The sequence below is a fragment of the Morone saxatilis genome, unplaced genomic scaffold (assembly GCF_004916995.1).
Source record: "Morone saxatilis isolate NCDOM2014 unplaced genomic scaffold, NCSU_SB_2.0 Contig1, whole genome shotgun sequence".
NCBI lineage: Eukaryota > Metazoa > Chordata > Actinopteri > Moronidae > Morone > Morone saxatilis.
Window position 1 is genome coordinate 12536347 of NW_023339651.1, and position 18969 is coordinate 12555315.

Here is an 18969-nt window from a genome sequence, read left to right on the forward strand (position 1 = left end):
CAATGTCAATGTTGAATTCCAAATAAATTAAAATTTTAGTAAGGTTCTGCAATAGCTATGTTTTTTCAATTAACATGACAGACAATACATATAAATGAAAAACAAAACCAATAAGAAATAGCATTCACACACAATAAAATGTTAAATCATTTTACAAAAAGTCAGATCAACACTTGAACTGTAAAAGTAAGGTACAATCTGCAATGTAAGGTTGACCTGCTTGACTACTGTGATTTTCTTATGAATACTCAGCACAGCACTTTTAGCACATTGCAGCCAGTAGGTGGAGCTCGTTACACATTTGTCTGCAATGGATAAACTACAGTTTATGCAGTGAGCATGGGATCGTAAGTCCACCATTGTGTATTGGTCCCAATAGTTTACTTCAGCTCCTCAGGTTTGTCCCATATTCAACCTTCTATTTTAGTTACCTAAATTCTTTGTAACTGAATTCTTATATATCAGAAACCTTTTTTAAGTCAGTGTGGGTATGTTGGAGGAGGAAGTCATGATAACAGTACTTAATACCACATCCACCATATTGTCAACAACTGCAGAATGGATATAAAAACCTATAGACAAATATGGCGGCATGTGAATGCAACACATTTTTAGATATAAAGTATTTTTCCTCTCATACCTGTAAACCTATTCCTCTGTAATATAATGAAATGTTATCACATTGTTGACCTGAAGAATAGTCTTTATGCCTTATGCCTGTACACATTCCTGCTGTACCATTTGTGCCAACTCATATTGCTGTTTTTGTCAATTTAATTTAATTTATATTTATTTATTTCTGTAAATAAAATTAAAAATTAGCTGCTACCAAGTAAAAATGTTAGAGCACAAACTCATTCTCTAAAATGATACTGCTCTTAAAAAATGTGATCTATGTTGATAAGCTGTTTTTCCTGGTAGATCTTTGAGCTTGTGCTTCTAATCAACTTCTGCACATTTTCCGGTCAACATACTGTGAATACCTGAATGCTTTTTAGAATTGAAATTAGACGAAACGCAAATTAGACAGTGCCTAAACGGATCTAGACGTCCTGTCTGACCTTGAATAATGCTGCAGTCCTCAAATACTTTAGTACAACGATTACTCTAAAGATCCAGGTTCAGAGTGCCGACCTCTTGTCCCCGACTCTGTGCCAGGTTAAATGTGGAGAGTTCCCTGTTCTGAAGCTAAGCATTCAAAAAAGACTGCAGTCAATGCTGAATAACACAGTAGATTACTGAGAGAGAGAAAAAAAAAATCCATTACATGAACAATAGCTGCAGATGGAGGGTCACAAAAGGTTCCTGAAAATGATTTATTTTGTGTTCTGCTGGTACGGTTCAGTCATAATCCAACCAAAGAACAGATAGAAAATGCTTGACTTTGACTGAAGATTTAAATAATATAACTGCATACATAACTGGATGATACAGTAGCTCATAATCTTCCTAAAAGAGTGACTCTATCACCAGACTACTAGAAGGATGAATCCCATGTAAATGTCACTGGAATGCAAGGAACAAGGTTACCTGATGGACACTTCCTTGAGCTCAGATCCTGTGTTTACCACGAAGATAAACCCTAAAAATATACCTTGCTTAATCTTCTTAAGGGGCGTGTGGTAGGAGTTAGTCTTTGCCTGCCTGACTGACAACACACACACACACACACGCTGAGTCAGTTACAAGGTCTCAATGCCTGACATTTAACAGAGGGCTTTAACATCTTGAGGTTTGCTTTATGGTTTCTCACTTGCAGTCGGTCTGTAGCCTCAACTGTTTGGCTGAAAGCCTCGACAGCATGAGCATGTCAGGCCTCCTCAACCTCAGCAGCCTGGGCAAGATCTGCGGCTCCAGTCACAGCAATGAAATGGTCGTTTTGGACCGGGTCAAGAGGAAGAACTCCGTCAGGCGAATGTCAATCATTGAAGATGGTGAAATAGCAGAGGTTCTCTACCTTATTCCCAAACAGTCCATGATGGAGCAGCTGCCGTTTCTCAACCCCAACGACTACATCCTGTGTGAAAAGTTGGCCAGTATACCTGCAGAGATGTCAGGTAATGAATAGTTTACTTCCATATGTGGTTGATGTGTTATTGATACGTTTTTATATTAATGATTTGTTATCACGCACTATAATTTAGCCATAAAATGTTTTGTAGATGTTGCATATGACACAAAAACCTATAGATTTCCAACAGAGAATAGGCGGAATACTGATTCAATTTAACATGCTCTGAATATATTGAATTTTACCAGGTTTTTCATGTATTTCAATGAGATTCACCTGCTAACCTGCTTAATTTCTATTTAAAATAATTTCATGCAGTAACAAGAACTCAAGCTCTTAGACAAAGCACGGGATTGTACAGATTTTGTCTGCTATCAATTGGCTTCAATATTCATCACCACAGTTCGTAATTTATAAGCTCGTATAGCTAATAATCGTAGCTAATATTGAAGGTTTTTGGTCAGTCAGACAATATGGACATCAATATCCACGACTGTGCTAACTAACTAACTCATCTAGACTTGATTCAAGCATGTTGACATTGTCTCAGCAGACTCTGCTGCCTTTACACAAACATAAATACTTTGCATTTGCATCTAAAACACAATTAGCCTCTTTTAAATCAAACAGAATGTATTTGGTAGATATGACCATTTCCCTCTATTTTTATAATAGCCCATCACCTTTGGTCACACAGTCAATATTGTGCCTTATTTATAAGCTCGTCAATGTTAAATGGTTGTGATTACAGACCATGCAGACTAAAGAAGCTTATGTGTATAGACAATATACATATATTCAGTTTGCAAGTTCCAAAAAAAGAGGCAGCAGGTAATATAATCACTGAGCCATCTGTACTCAACAAGACTCCCATCACAGATACACAAATAATATTATCAGCATTACTTTTCTAGAAAAGAGACATATTTTAGCAATGCATGTCCAACTTCAAATATTCAAATATTCTCTCTCAGCATGGTGGAGGTCATGGTTCAGAAGCACAAGAGCACTTAATGCCACTTCAACAGACACACACACACACATACACACACACACACTCCTGCCCTCTGTGTTTTGGACCACCCCCTTTTATTCCTGGGACCAGCAGTCCAGTTAGTTCCTCTCCTCACTCTGATGCAGCCAGCGCTCCCACAGTCGTGTAGAAACCAACTGTCATGAAAGAGAAAGGTAGATATTTTTAAGACGTGTGTGTGAGTATGAGTGTGCGTGAAGTGTGTCTGTTTGTGCCTATTGTTTGTCTTTACATACTTACATTTTGTTAGGGGCTTGCTATTATGTAAGTACACCATTTCTGTCAGGCCAAATAGTCTCTGAGCTTCATTCATGATTACATTTTTGTCAAAGAAAATGAACAATGACAATGTGAGACATTATTATGCCAACTTTATTACTTCTCACATGTGTATATTTCAAATTGTCTGCTGTGTTTGTGGTTTCAATCTTTTTGGTTTTCTATGTGAGGTGGCATTTAAATCTTGTTTAAACTACAACAGTAATTTGGCAAAGCTTGGTTGATACGTAAAAGCTCTGGTATGTGAATTCTGACAACAAAATTCCGTTAATTTATGCTATACTTTTATAACTTTTGACCTTTTAAGATTCTCAAACTGTTCCCAAATCTAAAAACTGCATTTAGAAATAAAAACAGTGGTAGCCAAGTGGGGAAAAGTGCAAGCACAGCTGTTACAACTAATCGTAAAGTATCATGGTTAGGTAAGACCAGCATGTGATTTAGCAATACCTCTGAATCAAGCAGTGTTTTGCCCTGATTATTCTATTTTTTCAGCCACAGGGAATGCATTTAGTCTATTCTTGGTAAACTGCTGTGGAAAAAAAATACTCTGACTCATTTCACTAAACTAGTGGTTGTTCAGATAAAAGCCTCCTGCCACTTTCCATTGTTCCTTTCCTGTAGTGGGATGTCCTAAAGAAATGTCTCCACTGCTACTGAATAGAAGTGAATTTATTTGAGCTTTTACACTCATTTTACATTTCACAGTTAATGACCTTCAGCAATTCTGAATTTCTAGTTAGGAAAAGTTAAATGTGAAGCTTTAGTGAATGAAAAATGGCATTCCATTATGTTCTTGGCAAACTAGGTGTTCCCGCAGGTGCATGACCTCATGTAATTCTTGGATTTTACAAAAAATGTTTGCACCTAAAAAACATTAAAGGCTGCTAAAAGCTTTAAATCAGAAAACTCTCATTCCTTTACCTCTTCTTCTTTACCAAAGTTATTTATTTATTAACAGTGACACCGCCCAGTGAAGGCAGCAAAATATTCTAAAAAAGATTTTGAACAAACATAGCATGACCGAATGCAGCTTGTAGGCCACACAAATGTAATTATATGACCTCATTATACTATATTGGATGGTTAAATGTGCTTTAGTATAACTTACATCCCATTACTTTGTACTTACATTATAATAGAATCAGTTGTACTACATCGAAAATTCTGGATACTTATTATAGATATTCCCTCACTCCTCCTTACACACACACACACACACACACAGATGCAGATTTTCATAGCTGGAGATAGTGAGTTGTGTGATTAGCTGTCTGTCTCAGGTTTCCCTCCATTTGCTGTCTTTCTAAATCTACCATTCGCTAATACTTAACACCATATCAGCTTCACATTCTGGGAGAGATCAAGAAAGAGTGGAAGACATGCAGCAACTCTTTAAATATTTCCATCTACACACCAGTTTTACACAAAAGTGAAAACAAAAAGTATATAAAAGGTATACAGGGTAATACCACACACATACTGTACTATACTGCACTGTACCTTTGTATGTACTGTATGTACACAATACAACATAGAATAGTCTGTATTTCTCTTACAGCGAGTGTACAATAAGATAAATGTTCAAACATTTTTAAACTGTAGCAGTAATTTCCCCATGACAAATAGCTTGCATGGATTTGTGTTGGCATCACAGCTCTGTCATTAACAAATATCTGAGGCGCTGTAGGACAGAGGCCAGTTTGGCTGGATTTTCAGTCATTGTTGTGAAAGCCTTGGCCAAAAGGACGGGTTACATTCCCACTGTGATTTTGTTAGCCGAAATAACACTTATTTTCACATGATTTTTTTTAGATTTGATTTTATGCCATTACAATCACACAATGTCCTTCAACTGCTCTCCTACTGGCAGAAATAATTAGCAAAGGATGACTATAATCAAAGCCTTTCAGTATGACCATACTGCTTTGATGCCTTTATGAAAAGTTACAGTGAAATGTATATTGTTTGTTGCTTGCAAAATTCACAAGCCAGTTCTGAAGCTGAAGTTGATGTTTATTAGATTTCTTACTCATTAGATTTTTCCGGGATTTTAAATTGTGGATAGTCTGTCACATACAAGATGAACACCTTTTCATCATTAATACAGTATTACAGCAGCTGGCCTATAGTGGAAGTTTATAATCTCCACAACACTGCATAATGTACACATTGGTTTGTCTTCAGTCAGTTACAGTGAACTTTATATTCACCTTTGGGAAGCATGGGCTCCTAATCTAGTTTACATACTTGTTACCATGGTGACAAATCTCTTGTGTTGTGGGGCAGAGTTGGGGCCACATACCAAAGGTGCTTGACTAAATTTTCTCAGTATTCACGAGGCTGAGTTGGGTAGTCGGAACAGTTAAAAAAACACTTACCCTTCCAGTAAATGTGAAGAAATCTTTCTGTTTCGACATCCCTGTAGCTGGGGTTATTTGAGGTGTATTTTTCACTGTAGCCGTTACTTGGTTAATAGGTGAATTTGTTATGATTTTTCTGTGGCCAGCTGTATATGAAAAAAGAACTAAAGAAGAGCTCATGTGTCAGTTCATCTATTTGTATGCTACGTGTCCACACAATAGGAGACGAAGCGTTCTCAGCACGCCACATTCTTTCCTCTCTCTCCTCTGCTAATCACATTCAAGACCTCTCAAGTGGGCTGTGATTAGATTGTACAGGCATCCACTGTCTGCTTCGGCTACCATGCCACATGAACGTGAAAGAGAAAGATTGAGCTGTCTTGCTATAGTACGAGACAAAGTTTGGCACTGACACTCATGTGGAATATTCTCACTGATATTGTTGGGAGATCACAGAGAAATAATGGCTTCTTCGTGAGCTCTTCGTGAGCTTCATGACTGAGCATTAGTGTTTCTGTCAGAGCAAAGCGTGTCTATATGTTCAGTTATGTAAGCACTGACAGGACACTTCTGAAGGACTATTGTAGCCTATTGTAATCATCTGCTCAGGCAGAACAGGACAAAGCTACTGTATGGATGAGAGAGCCCTTTAGACCTTTCAATTTCAAGTATTGGAAAATGTGTAAATGCAGCTAATCTTGGATTTACACTCGGACTGTGTGTACGTGTACAAGCTGAGCATTTAATGTTTGGATATAAGCTGGTAAAAATGAGCATATTTTTCTGTAGGGATGGCAATGTAATTTTGTAAAAACATTTATGGTTCCCAGTTCCTGTGGCAAAACCAACAGATCATAATTTCCTCTTCTTTAGTGAAATATGTTAGCATCTATCAGATGGATTGGTACAGGATTTTGGACAGACATTTATAGTTCCCAGATAATGTAAAATAATGATAATGAATTTGACGATTTCTACCCTCTCCTGCAGTGCTACGTACTCCGAATGGCTGCCACCCAAGTCCTTCAGGGGAGAAGCGGATCATCCAGTGCTTCAGATGTGGGGAGCCATGCAAGGGAGAGGTGCTGCGAGTCCAGAGCAGCCATTTCCACATTAAGTGCTTTACCTGCAAGGGTGAGTACCATCAATATGTCAGTGTGAGCAGATGCAGCTGCACTTGTGAAGCGTCCTGCACTCACACCTCAGTCAGAATAGACTTATGTTATCAGAAAAACTTGAGAGCAATCCAGTGAAAGGAATTCCTCATGTGGAGTGGAGATAAATTCTGTCTTGAGCATGTTATGATCAGAGGCCTAACAATTCATCTACTGGCTCTGTGGTGGGATTTGATTTAAATTTAAACTAATTTCTCATTTGAACAATTTAACATGCAAGCAGTAACGCAAGTGACATTTGACCCATAATGCTGCCTAAAAACCTTCTTTTCAGTTTTTAGTTTAACCATCAAAAACAATTTATTACAAAACATTCCACATTTACAATGGGCTGTTGTGAGAACCTCCTAGGTGTTGTCATATTCACCAGAGTTACTCTGTTATGTGGAAAACATATTTCTTCAGCCGACCATTTTCCCCACTAATCAAAACTGACAAGCTTCTCGTGTTGTTGCCCTTTCATTCCATTGTGATGGTGTTTACAGCGCAGAGCAAACAAAGAGACTTTCAGGGCAGAGAAGCCCACAGTATTGGTCAGTGGGAAGACCTGGGGATCGAAGGGGTCTGTGCACTTCCCTAAATAAGACTTTTTGAATTTATTTTAATTAAAATAAGCTATAGCAACATTAGCAAAGGTTACATGACACCTCTTTTTAGTTTTAGTGACACACATGTGATGTAAAGTAATGTTAAAGGTACATAAAAAGGAGGATGAGTATAAAAGCAGCCTAATAGAAGGGACTCTTTATTTATGTACATCACCAGATAAGTAAAAATTCATCTGGTTTTCATTAAAGCTATTTGTATGTCATGAAACAATCTCTGGGATCAAAGGAATGTAGTAGAATGTAAGCACATGTTTGTACAGGTTTTATTCAGACTTAAAATAATGCTTTTAAGAATAATATCCATGTGAATTGTAAGGGAGTCACAGTAGGACCGGAATAGAGCAACATAAATCTGTCTCTGGCATCTTGGTCCATTGTGTTGTGGCAGGACTGTGGCAGGTTCAGAGGGACACTGTCGGAAATGGTTTGGGTGGTATCAAATGACTCCAAACAAGCTGAGGGAAAACACTGCCTCCATGTCAGTAACTTGTCACTGGGCTGATCAGCAAACAGATGCACAAGAGATGCACGCAAACACATAAACACTTCAGAAACTCTGGCAGACTCATAAGGTCAGACAGCCCAAATAGCATTTCTCTCATCTTCCCTTTGATGGATTATATGATGGCTATTAATTTACTACTATGACAATGAAAAAGGTGACAACTTAAACTGTAAATTCATAGTTACTGACCAAAAGAAATAGAAATTAAACATATACATGAATAAAAACTTACAAATACCTTTACCCAAAGCTCTTTCCAAAAGAATACAAAAAAATGCAAAAAAATGTTATCATGGCAGCTTTAATGTTTTCTGTTGTTATATAACCTTGCCATTCCTTTCTCCCTGTATAACTGTGTGTGTGCAGTGTGTGGCTGTGACTTGGCTCAGAGTGGCTTCTTCATGAAGAATGGCGACTACCTCTGCCCACTGGACTTCCAGAGGCTTCACGGCACGCTCTGCAACAACTGTGGCGAATTTGTGGAGGGAGAGGTGGTAACAGTCCTGGGGAAGACCTACCACCCAGCCTGCTTTGTGTGCACCCTTTGCAAGTAAGTTTTACTCATGCAAACATGTTCGGAGGCAGAATAACTGTAACTATACAAAGAATTGTGTGGTATACCTCTGTCTCTTTCTGTGTTTCTCAGACAGGCCTTTCCTGCTGGGGACTGTGTCACCTTCAGTGGAAAAGACTGCCTCTGTCAGCGCTGTATTCGACCTGTGTCTCCTACTCCTAACGACATCAGATATCCTAGTAGTAAGCGCATTCTTGCCGATATTTACTCTCTGGGCAAGAACATCTGAGCCAGTTTTCATATCAAAAATATTTATTAATGAAGCTTTAAAATAGATCAGAGACTTTCATCCCATGTAGACATAATCAGGCAGTGGATTATAGTGAACATTGGCCAGCTGTGGCTCCTATGCCAGCCTTTGATTTAGTTCAGCCTCTGCTTAAGAGTCATTCAAGGCCAGTGTCACATCTGCCAGCCTCCTTCATCATAGGGAGATAAAGTCTTTACACTATTCTGCAGGTGACACATCTGATTATATGTGTGTATTTAACTATGTAAGGATGCTAAATGCAGGCTAAACAGTGTCTGCATTTAGCCAGATTTATTATTATTATTTATTCCAGTCTAACCTCCTCCTGGTGCACTGGATGTCTTTTTTACAACACCGAGTCGACATTTCCTTAGAAATTCTGTCATCCTCCTGGGATCCTGCCAGATCGATGACTCAGTACAGACTAAGAGAGAGAGTAGATCTCAACTCTTCACCCCAACATGACCTCATCCACCTAACAACTATAGATAGAAGAGAGGGCTCAATACAGGATCCAGACTTACAAAGCCTTAGGATTAAGAGGATGTCTCTCCAGGACTGTAGAGAAAATGTCCCGGCTCAACAGCACAGCTATTCAAATAGTTCTGTAATGTCAGATGTACTTTTACTTTAATATCCAGTTCATACATTTATATTCAGAAATAATCAAGAAAAACTTAATTTACAAATGTGTTTTTTAAAGGAAAGACCATGTTTAGATGGCCATGTCAATTCGATGAATGGTTATTCTTTATGACATTGTATGTGTGTTTTCAGACTGCTCTGGCTGTGGTAGAGACATCAAGAATGGCCAGGCTCTGTTAGCCCTGGGTGGCCAGTGGCACCTTGGCTGCTTCAAGTGTAAAGCCTGCAGGAGAGTGCTGAGCGGAGAATATATCAGCAAGTAAATACAAATCTCTAATTTTATAATTCTTTGTCTGCCTCCCCTCAATTGAGTGTATTTTTTCCTAACAAGAAGGTTAGAAATAGAAATGATGTTAGTGTCCATCACAGCTAGTACACAGATAAGAGTTTTTTTTAAATCAAGTGTCGTATCTTGCAGGGATGGCGTTCCCTACTGTGAGAGGGACTACCAGATTCAGTTTGGGGTACAATGTGAAGCATGTCAGAAGTTTATCACTGGAAAAGTTCTCGAGGTGAGAAATGTTTACTCTTAATCAAGAGTGACTGATTTTACCTATAGTTGCATGACGTTTTTTCCTCAAAACTGCTATTGTGACTGTTTTCATTAGTGTATAATCACCTGAATATAGAAATCATTGTGTTTTCATTACCTTAGAATGAGCTGTTTTTATCTGCAGACACCATCTTAAACTGACAAACCAAACACTGACTGTAGTTTCACCTACACACTTCACAGCCCGTTCTCATTCACAGGTTGTCAAATACATACGTGAGCGGTGTTCAGTTAATTGTAATCTGCAACTTCACTGATAGATGCCACTAAATCTTACACACTGGACATTTAAGGCCTGACTGATGGTTTTGCCTTTCTCATTGTCTGCTTAAGGCTGGGAACAAACATTATCATCCCACCTGTGCAAGATGCAGCCGATGTGACGAAATGTTCAAAGAAGGTGAAGAAATGTATCTGCAAGGTCAGTTTGAAAAAACTATGTGGATATACATGCACACATGTGGGGATATAGGTTTTAGCTCGGGTCAATGCATACAATGAAAGTGTTTGTTTAAAACCACTTTCTGTTCGCTGTGTAAAATATGCATTTCTTTTGGCATGCTGTATGTTTTTACCATAATGCCTGCAGCAGGTAACTGTTCCTGCCTTCACAGGATCCACAGTTTGGCACCCAGACTGCAGAGACAGCAGCAGAACTGAGGACAGTTACAGGGTAAGATCTCTGTGTGACATGTGATTTAAAGAGTATTCTGGCACAGAGATTGTACATAGATTTGTATCAAGGCAATGACATGACACAACATCATACAACTTCTGCAAATGAACACCGTTGTTTCATTACACATTCTCTTCCTTCCCAGGTCGGCAGACCAAAAACACCTTGTCTTGATTTCTTTTTCCCCCCACATGAACTGAAGGTTAATACTGTGACCGGGCTTGCCTTTTGCACTGGTGATTTTTCTAGAGTGAGCATTGCTGTAATATCAAGTTCAGAGATTAACTGCACTCGCTTGTCTTACATGCAACATGAACACTTTGCTCACTTGGCAGTTAGATCATGTGTGCCAATTCAAGGAAGCAAAAAGAAGATTGCTTTTGATACACAGAAAAAGATTCCTTCTTATGATTTTGGCATAAGATAAGCTTTTACTTTTTAGAGCCTCTCTACAGTTGCTATGTATTATGTGCAATAATTATTACATGTTGCATCTTCACTGTTGACTGTTCTGCACGCTTGGCTGTGTTTTTTCCTGCCATCTATTAGTACCTGCACAGTTTATACACCAATGTGTTCTATCACTGTTAGGTATTAATACAGCTTGATGCAAAACAAAAGTCTGACTGATATCATTGTTAGATACAAAATAAGGTAGAAAAATTTGGTTTTCTCATTAAAAATGCAATAATTGCAATCAAACAATTCACAAAAACTGCTTGATGCGAGGTCTATATTGTACACTGCTGTATTATGATTCCTAGTCATTGCTTTTACCCTTTTAGACCATATGTGAGGACCTAGTTGTGTGTCTAGTGAAGAGACATTGAGAGAAAACGATGCAGGCTGTCGACCAACACCCGAGCTGAAGCAGAAAGTGATATTTCTCAGCATCCTATGAGTCAAACTAACATAGCTGTTTGTTTCCTTAGCCCACTAGATCCTCATCTGAAAGCTCCTGTTCCAGACCGGGCTCATGCACTCCAGGGAGTCCTGGTCGAACTATCTGCGTAAGTTCACGGTGACAACATCTGTGTAACATCCTCCATGGTGCACAGATCACCACGGGTTGATTTATATTTCATTTATCCTTTATTTACACAGGGAAGTCGCATGGACAAAGTGTCTCTCTTGCCAGATGTTTCTTTTTGTCAGTAAATGCAGACACACATTTAGGAAAATAGCCAACGTGAAAATCATTAAAGAGTTAAAGTCTTTAAATCAATTCCAAATTTGTTTTTTACTTTACCTTGACTGGTCGGAACTAGTTTCTTCTTGCTTGTGAGAGAAAAATGGGATTTCAATTTTGGTTGATTATTGAAGAGCCTGCAAATATTCTCAATTTAATCATTAATATGCTGAAAATATCAACCACATATTGAACAGGAATTTAGATGCATTTGCTTAATCAATTTGAATGCTTTGGCAATTCAGATTGTATTTGATTATTTAAAAAAAACTTTGTGCTTTCAGTGTCCTTTTGTTCCCTCCACCCAATCTTTTATGATCCATTCCCTTTTGGTTTATTGTGTGGAATAAACTTTCCCCCCATCAACACCTTAAAATATTAGCCAGTTACCTTTTTTATACTTGAAAGCATGAGAAACAATGTTGTGAAACAGAAACAGGCCAACCATCGTGGTGTTGTGGGATTAAAGTTTCATTCCTCCATGAAGTGATGTAATGATCAACCTTTGACCTGACCTAAGCCATACTGTCTGCTTCTTCTATCTTCCACCATCTGTGTCCCTCTCCCATCTTCCCTCTCTCTTCCCTGTCCTGGTCCCAGGCAAAAGTAGATAATGAGATCATTGATTACCGAGACTTAGCGGCAATTCCCAGAGTCAAGGCTATATATGATATAGAGCATCCTGATATGATATCTTATAAGTCTGTGAATGGCAACTCTTCTACTTTGGACAACAAAGGCAACAGACAGGACAGGCAAAGCCCTGCAGAGGTAACATCATTCAATGCTCCAAGTTATACCCTTTTGCATGTCATAGTTTCAGTGCTTTTTTCTTGGTTTTATTTATAAGTCAAACCAAGTGAGGTCTTGTTTTGTTGCTCTGATATTTGACTGTGTTGGCCCAAAATGCAAAGCCATGTGTTGTGAAAAGTGGAAAGATGTGTCTCTATGTGTGTTTTTGGAGCTATAGTGCTAAAATATCTAAGTCAAGATCTAGGCAGGTATTAATGATACTTACTCCCTGCTAACTTTTAGCATTTTATAGATAAACTAACTTAAAATAATTAGCTAAATGTAACTTTATCCAATCCTTTTGTTCCTTACCTTTCATGTGTATTTCTGCATGTGAAAACCTCCAAGTTTGGTAATTTTTTCAATTCAGTTGAAGGATTACAGAGTGTTCAAAATATTTTTCCTCTTATAAAATATTTTAAAAGATACATAGTGATTTGCATAAGGTGTTTTTTCTTTATATTAGACAAGTTTGGAGAGTTTTCACATGAAGTAACCAACCAGTTTATGTGGTCTGTACATTGATTTTTCTTCTTCTTTCTTTCCAATTTAGTCACCAGGGAATGTAGTTGACACCACAGAGGTAAATATTTAGTTAGAACAGACTTATATAGAAATACTGTAACATCAGGTCTCATGCAGTATGTTCCAGACCCTTCATTGAAAGCTGTATCGGCTTTAACACACAAATTAGTTTTGAATTGTTGACTGGTTTTTTGTCTTTCTTGTTTCAAGGAGAGTTTTGAAATGAGAAAGTGTGTACCGAAATCCAGAAGCCACGGCGTTCATTTGACGTACAATCGCCATAGCTACACTCCAACTCTGTCCAGATCACCACAACACTTCCACCGGCCAGGTGAGAAGAGCGCTCTAAAGTGAATGAGCTCAATCTTCTTATCACAAAGATATTAACCCCTCTCTGCTCACTTTCCTCTGTTTTACTGCCTTCCTTTATCTCGTCTACCTCCACAACTCCTCCTCCTTCCACTTCTTTCATGGAATAACAAGCAGGGTTGACGCCTTCTCCCTCTTTATTCTCTGGCAACAATGACACCTGCCCCACTTCACCTTTAAGTCACCACTTTCTCTCTCACACCAAAGGTAAGCACCCCTGCTCCTCTGTCACGCTTTCCTGCATGCTTTCCCCACTTCCTGGTGTTGCCTTACAGTTTATCTTTTATATTTCCTATCAAACACTTTGCCTAGATTTAATAGCAAACCCACCACTTTCCAGTATGTTCTAAACTACAAGGAACTGTAGTGAGTGCAATGGTAGAATAAAAATTTCTACAACACCCAAATTACTAAAAACAAACTGGTTTAAGGGTCAGAGTTGGAATTAAAAAGAAGGATAGCACAGAGATGTGATTCACTTTATTCTTAGAAACACTGAGCCATCTAGTGGTCAAAGTTCAGAGAGACTGGCAGTCTCCCACACATTACCTTCATATCATAGTTTACTGTAGAAGACAGACATACCTGTTAGCTGCTTCCTTTACATTCTGGTCTTCTCCATTCCTATTTTGCATATTTTACTTGACCGTACCTCACCCACAGCTCGAAATAAAATACTTTATGCAAATCTATATCAAAGTAGTTATTTATAAAAACTGGTTTGACTGTTCTCTACTTCACTCAGACATTCCTCTACAGCCATGCCTATTTATAGCAGTGCTGTGATTTTTTAAAGCCTGTTTTATCGTGTGTGGATGAAATATGACAAGCAATGACCAGCAATCACTGGCAGGTGGAAACTAAAAATATCTCACAACCCACTAAGAACCTAAGACCTTGATTTGTGTAAGTTTAGTGAGCCGTGAGTTGCTCCATATTAATAATATTTTAAAACACTGAAAGGGAAAATGAGGGATTTGGCAACTTGCTGCCACAGAGACACTGCAGTAGGTTATTAATAACAATGTATTCTTTTGGTTCTGCTGTGTAATGTTTCAGAGTGAATTATCTGCTGATGCTGCATTGTTTTCTGTCTGCAGATGAAGGTTTCAACATGTACAAGAGGCCTCCGATTTATAAACAGCAAGGTACAATATGACCTCACCTTTCAAATAACCTTTTAAAAGTTAAATATTACTTATTATATATCATTATATTATGATAAATACAATGAAATGTATACACTGCAGTAAGTTTAACAAAAATTAACATTCATATAGGGCTTCAGTTATAGCCACTCTCTAGAGATGTTGGCATTGATATCTTTGTGTTGCCAGATGAAAGAAATTATTATCTCAAAACTCTCAGTTAACTTTGTTTAGTTACACCAGGGCAGCCAAAGACTATTTGAGTCCCTAAGCAGGATTTGACCCCTCCAAGGTCCACAACTACATCATCAATGGGCTCACTACAATATAATCAGTATAAGGTATTTACTGTAAGCTTTGGGTAAACAGTTTGTAAGCTAGTTTAATCTAATCAATATCTGTTCACTAGAGTGTAAATGTCAAACATGGGTTTATGGAAAATGTATAGGTACATATAAAAATAGAGCAATATACTGAGAAGTGCGTTTTACAGAACAATTAGCAAATGGCTAATTAAAGAACCGGGCAAGGTATACTTAACCCAGTAAGTCTGATCTAATCTGGGCAAAGAGCAGAGTCCAACTGTAAATCGTCTCACGATGAGCTAATCTATCTACTATTTCACTTTACGTAGATCCAAATTCCTCCACATCCCAAACATCCTCTTTGCCTGGATATGGTCGCAATGGCCTCAATCCGGTAAGAGCAATACGATACCTTTATCTGTACTTTATTACTTTCTCTTTCGCTTTGTTGTGTAATGCTATTACATGTCCCGCCAGCTTTCCAGATTGAATTATATATCACTTCCAATTTAGATTAACCCTTTATCAGGCGAGGAACCATATATTTTAAATTTCCAAGTATTTCAATGAGTGCCCTATAAAGGGTTAAGACACAATATGATACAATTGCAAAATAGTAAAAGAAGAAGCTCTTTGTTGCTTTATGTTTTTATTGAGTAGCTGAAGAGACACACTAAGGAAACTGCATGAGGTTTATTTAATTTACCAAACAGGAAAAAAATCTGTGCTTTAATGTGTTTTCTTCTCATTAAGCCGCGGTCAGCTGATTTCTCTCATTACAATGGTGACAGATTCAGTGGTAAGTGTGTAGACATCTTTATTAAAAATCATGGAAATCACAACAATATTGTTGTAACTCAACAATGTAACTGGATAACACTAGAAACTAATTTGTGTTTCTTGTTCTTTACCTTTTCCCCTGTCTTTCAGACTTTAAGGTATGTGAGAAGAAATCTATGTGACCTTGAATCTCCCTGGTCATGCTCCCTTTCTCTGTTTGGTTTGAAGGACTGAGGTCACCTCACTTTTGGCATGTTTGATGAAGTATACATTTCAATTCAAAGCTGGACCTGCAGATCTTCTTCTTTAATATATATACATATTGCACACAATACATAACATAATAATATACTTTACTTGCAGTCATTTGGCTTTTAGCTTTGAAGTGACTAATCGTGCCATGACATTTTCCTATTGCATGTGTTTGCTTCATTCTGTAGCTCATCCATGACAGTCAACATCCATTAGCAAGAATGGACAGAGGAGTGTCTATGCCTAATTTGTTGGAACCAGAAGCAAGTATTATTTGTACATTAATGCCACCACTTAAATCTCTGCCAATTTTTTTACTGCTAAATGTTCTGTGTCTATAAGCACCTTTAAAAGATTGCATGCAGTTATAACAGTAATGCATACAAATAATACTTAAGTACAATCCAGTGGAGTTTTAGCATAGACTTGCTAGAGTAGTTCAATAGCTCTAGGATAGTGCTGAAGTTTCAAGGACAACTAATAACATGTAAATTGACAACGGCTAATAGAAGCAGAATGTTTTTCCCTGAAGGCTAAAGCGCTGGTACTAACTATCCATAACTGTGCAGCAGTTATACAATTGCATGGCACATGATTTTCTGACTCCATCTCGTAGCTCGCAGCACAAGTGTACAAAAGATTGTGTTTAGGTGTAGCATGTGTGATAATCAATCAAAGCATCCTCAACCAGTCTTTCTTTTGTCAAGGTCTACCCATATGAAATGCTTACAGTTGCTAATAGAGGACGAGTGAAGCTTCCCAAGGATGTTGACAGAACGAGACTCGAGGTACAGTGGCATGTGAGAAAAGCAATTTTTCAATGTGACACTTCTTTTTTACATGACTGACTCCATACTGACTGTTTTGCATGTTTTTTTCTGCACTTGGATACCAATAATGAAAAGAAAATTGACATTTGTAGCAAGATTTCCGTTTTCCTTAAAAACAAGATTTTCAGTCAAATCTACAAAATGAGTTTTATTTTGGAATAAGAATTAAACCAACAGATGCACTGTGCATATTGTCCCAGTAACTTAATTCTTTCCTGCTTTCCTCTGCAGCGTCACCTCTCCCCGGACTCATTCTTTCAGATCTTTGACATGAATATACAAGAATTTGACAGACTTCCACTGTGGAAACGTAATGACATGAAGAGGAAGGCAAATCTCTTCTAAACGCTGCCTAATGTTTTAACTTATTATTAATATGCAGCACATGTCATGTTCCGATTATCCCTTATGTTTATTTCTCTGCATTTGACACAAAAAAACTGGATAAATTGCGTCTTGTAGGGGACACAATATTGTGTTTCCCACTAAGTTTCTTTAGGGTATTGTAATGAATAATGTTTAAATTTATAATACCTCAAAGCAGATATGAACATGAGAACTCAAATTACCTATATTCTTGGCTTCAGTAATAGACATTATTATTTTGTCTTTCCTAAGTCAGCTCTGTCTCCCCCTGGGATTGCGATCATATTGGACTATTCAGCTTTGCACAATTTATGTCCATTCATTGTAAATGCATTTTTATGGAACACCAAAAATTGAAAAGTATAGAAAAAGTAACATGTTCATCTTTGATGCCAGACAACAGGTTGATTGATGAAGAACTTTGCGACATTTACCAGTAAAGTCAACCTTTCCATTAATGATTTATCGGAAGGCCAATTATCTAGCTTTTTGAGATAATCGACATCGGCCGATGTCTGTGCTCATAAGGATGATAAACAAAAAATGTCTTCAGACATATCTGTTGCTCTATTGTCAGTGTGGCTGCTGTGGGACAATGTTAGGGCTCCCTTTTGTGAGTTTTGGGAAGGTGGTGAAAAAGTTGGCTTGTACTATAATTGTCATGCATCCTACTGTAAACATATGCCTGAATTATCTTATAGCATAGAATAATACTTTTCTTTGTTTTGATATCAGCATTATATATCAGCCATCAGCAGCCTTGCTCTCTAAATATCAGCATCGGTCAATGAAAAAGCCATATCGGACGACCACTACTTTCCATTACTTAACCCCCTACCCTAAGCTCAACCCTGATCATCTTAGTTTGCAAAGCTTTTAAAAATGTTCTGCTGTTGTGCTTTCACTCTACTCATGAGAGTATATATACATATATGTACACACTGTACACACTACATACTACAAGATGCATAAGGATACACGTTAGGGGTACAGCAAGAACTGGATGCATTTCGCCCATGTTGTTATTGTTACTATGATATTATATTTTTGTTACTCAGTGGCACTTTGTTGTCTCCTGGTTACACAAATATTTTAGCACAAAACTGAAGAGATTGAAGATTTTTGAGAACTGTATTTTTATGTCACTAAATAATCACTGAAATGTGCTTTATTAGACCGTTAAAGGAATAATTAAGATGATTTGACACTTGTTTTTCTATGTTTTCCCCTGACTAGCTATGATAAACATTGTATATGTTATCCTCATACTGCTGTCCCAACACACCACCTCAAGCGCTCTGAATAAAATCTTGCACTTCATAAGTTGAGCAAATGAATGTCTTTTTATTGACAGAATGGATGAGGTTGTGTATGTACAATAAGGTGTCTGTTTTTCTGCATGATTTCAGTGTTCTTTTTTTTAACTTCCATATGGATGATTTGTCTATGTTCTGCATAGATGCCTTCATGATAATTACTTTGTCTGTACAGTGTGTGCATTTCTTTAGCATGCAAACTCCAGTCAGAACCAGTGTGACCATGAAGTAGCTGAAGTCTTCCTGTCAAAATCAAGTCAGCACAGCTTAAGATAAACTGCTTTATGGAAGAACGCAAGCAGGGAACAAGCAAAGCACATCAGTGTTTCCACATTTACCTGCTACAGTGGTTCTACAGCTCTTCCATGACTCTTAATAACATCTTGCTAAATTGTAGAAATTAGATTTGCTAATGTTATTCTGAG

General features: G+C 37.8%; 1 protein-coding gene across 7 annotated transcripts; it reads left to right on the forward strand.

The window, feature by feature from the left end:
- The first annotated feature begins 3113 nt into the window (after nt 1-3113).
- LOC118331033 (actin-binding LIM protein 1-like) lies at nt 3114-18550 on the forward strand. 7 transcript variants are annotated; one of them, XM_035665798.1, is made up of 20 exons: nt 3114-3199; nt 6677-6820; nt 8341-8524; nt 8621-8730; nt 9576-9702; nt 9862-9955; nt 10330-10417; nt 10611-10669; nt 10818-10922; nt 11605-11682; nt 12462-12632; nt 13207-13236; nt 13389-13509; nt 13665-13754; nt 14648-14695; nt 15330-15394; nt 15754-15799; nt 15931-15938; nt 16740-16820; nt 17094-18550. In XM_035665798.1, the coding sequence occupies exons 1-20, from the start codon at nt 3187-3189 to the stop codon at nt 17205-17207; spliced, it is 1776 nt and encodes a 591-aa protein (XP_035521691.1). In that variant the 5' UTR covers nt 3114-3186; the 3' UTR covers nt 17208-18550. The 7 variants fall into 7 exon arrangements, with proteins under 7 accessions (XP_035521691.1, XP_035521708.1, XP_035521716.1 ...); XM_035665815.1 differs by having other exon boundaries at nt 10818-10874; XM_035665823.1 differs by lacking the exon at nt 13665-13754.
- Nucleotides 18551-18969: the final 419 nt, after the last annotated feature.

Bases quoted from the DNA above. Each gene is read 5' to 3' on its own strand.
- LOC118331033 (XM_035665798.1), top strand. The intron at 8,525-8,620 runs GTAAGTTTTACT...TGTGTTTCTCAG, and splicing joins TTTGTGTGCACCCTTTGCAA to ACAGGCCTTTCCTGCTGGGG. The intron at 14,696-15,329 runs GTACAATATGAC...CACTTTACGTAG, and splicing joins TCCGATTTATAAACAGCAAG to ATCCAAATTCCTCCACATCC.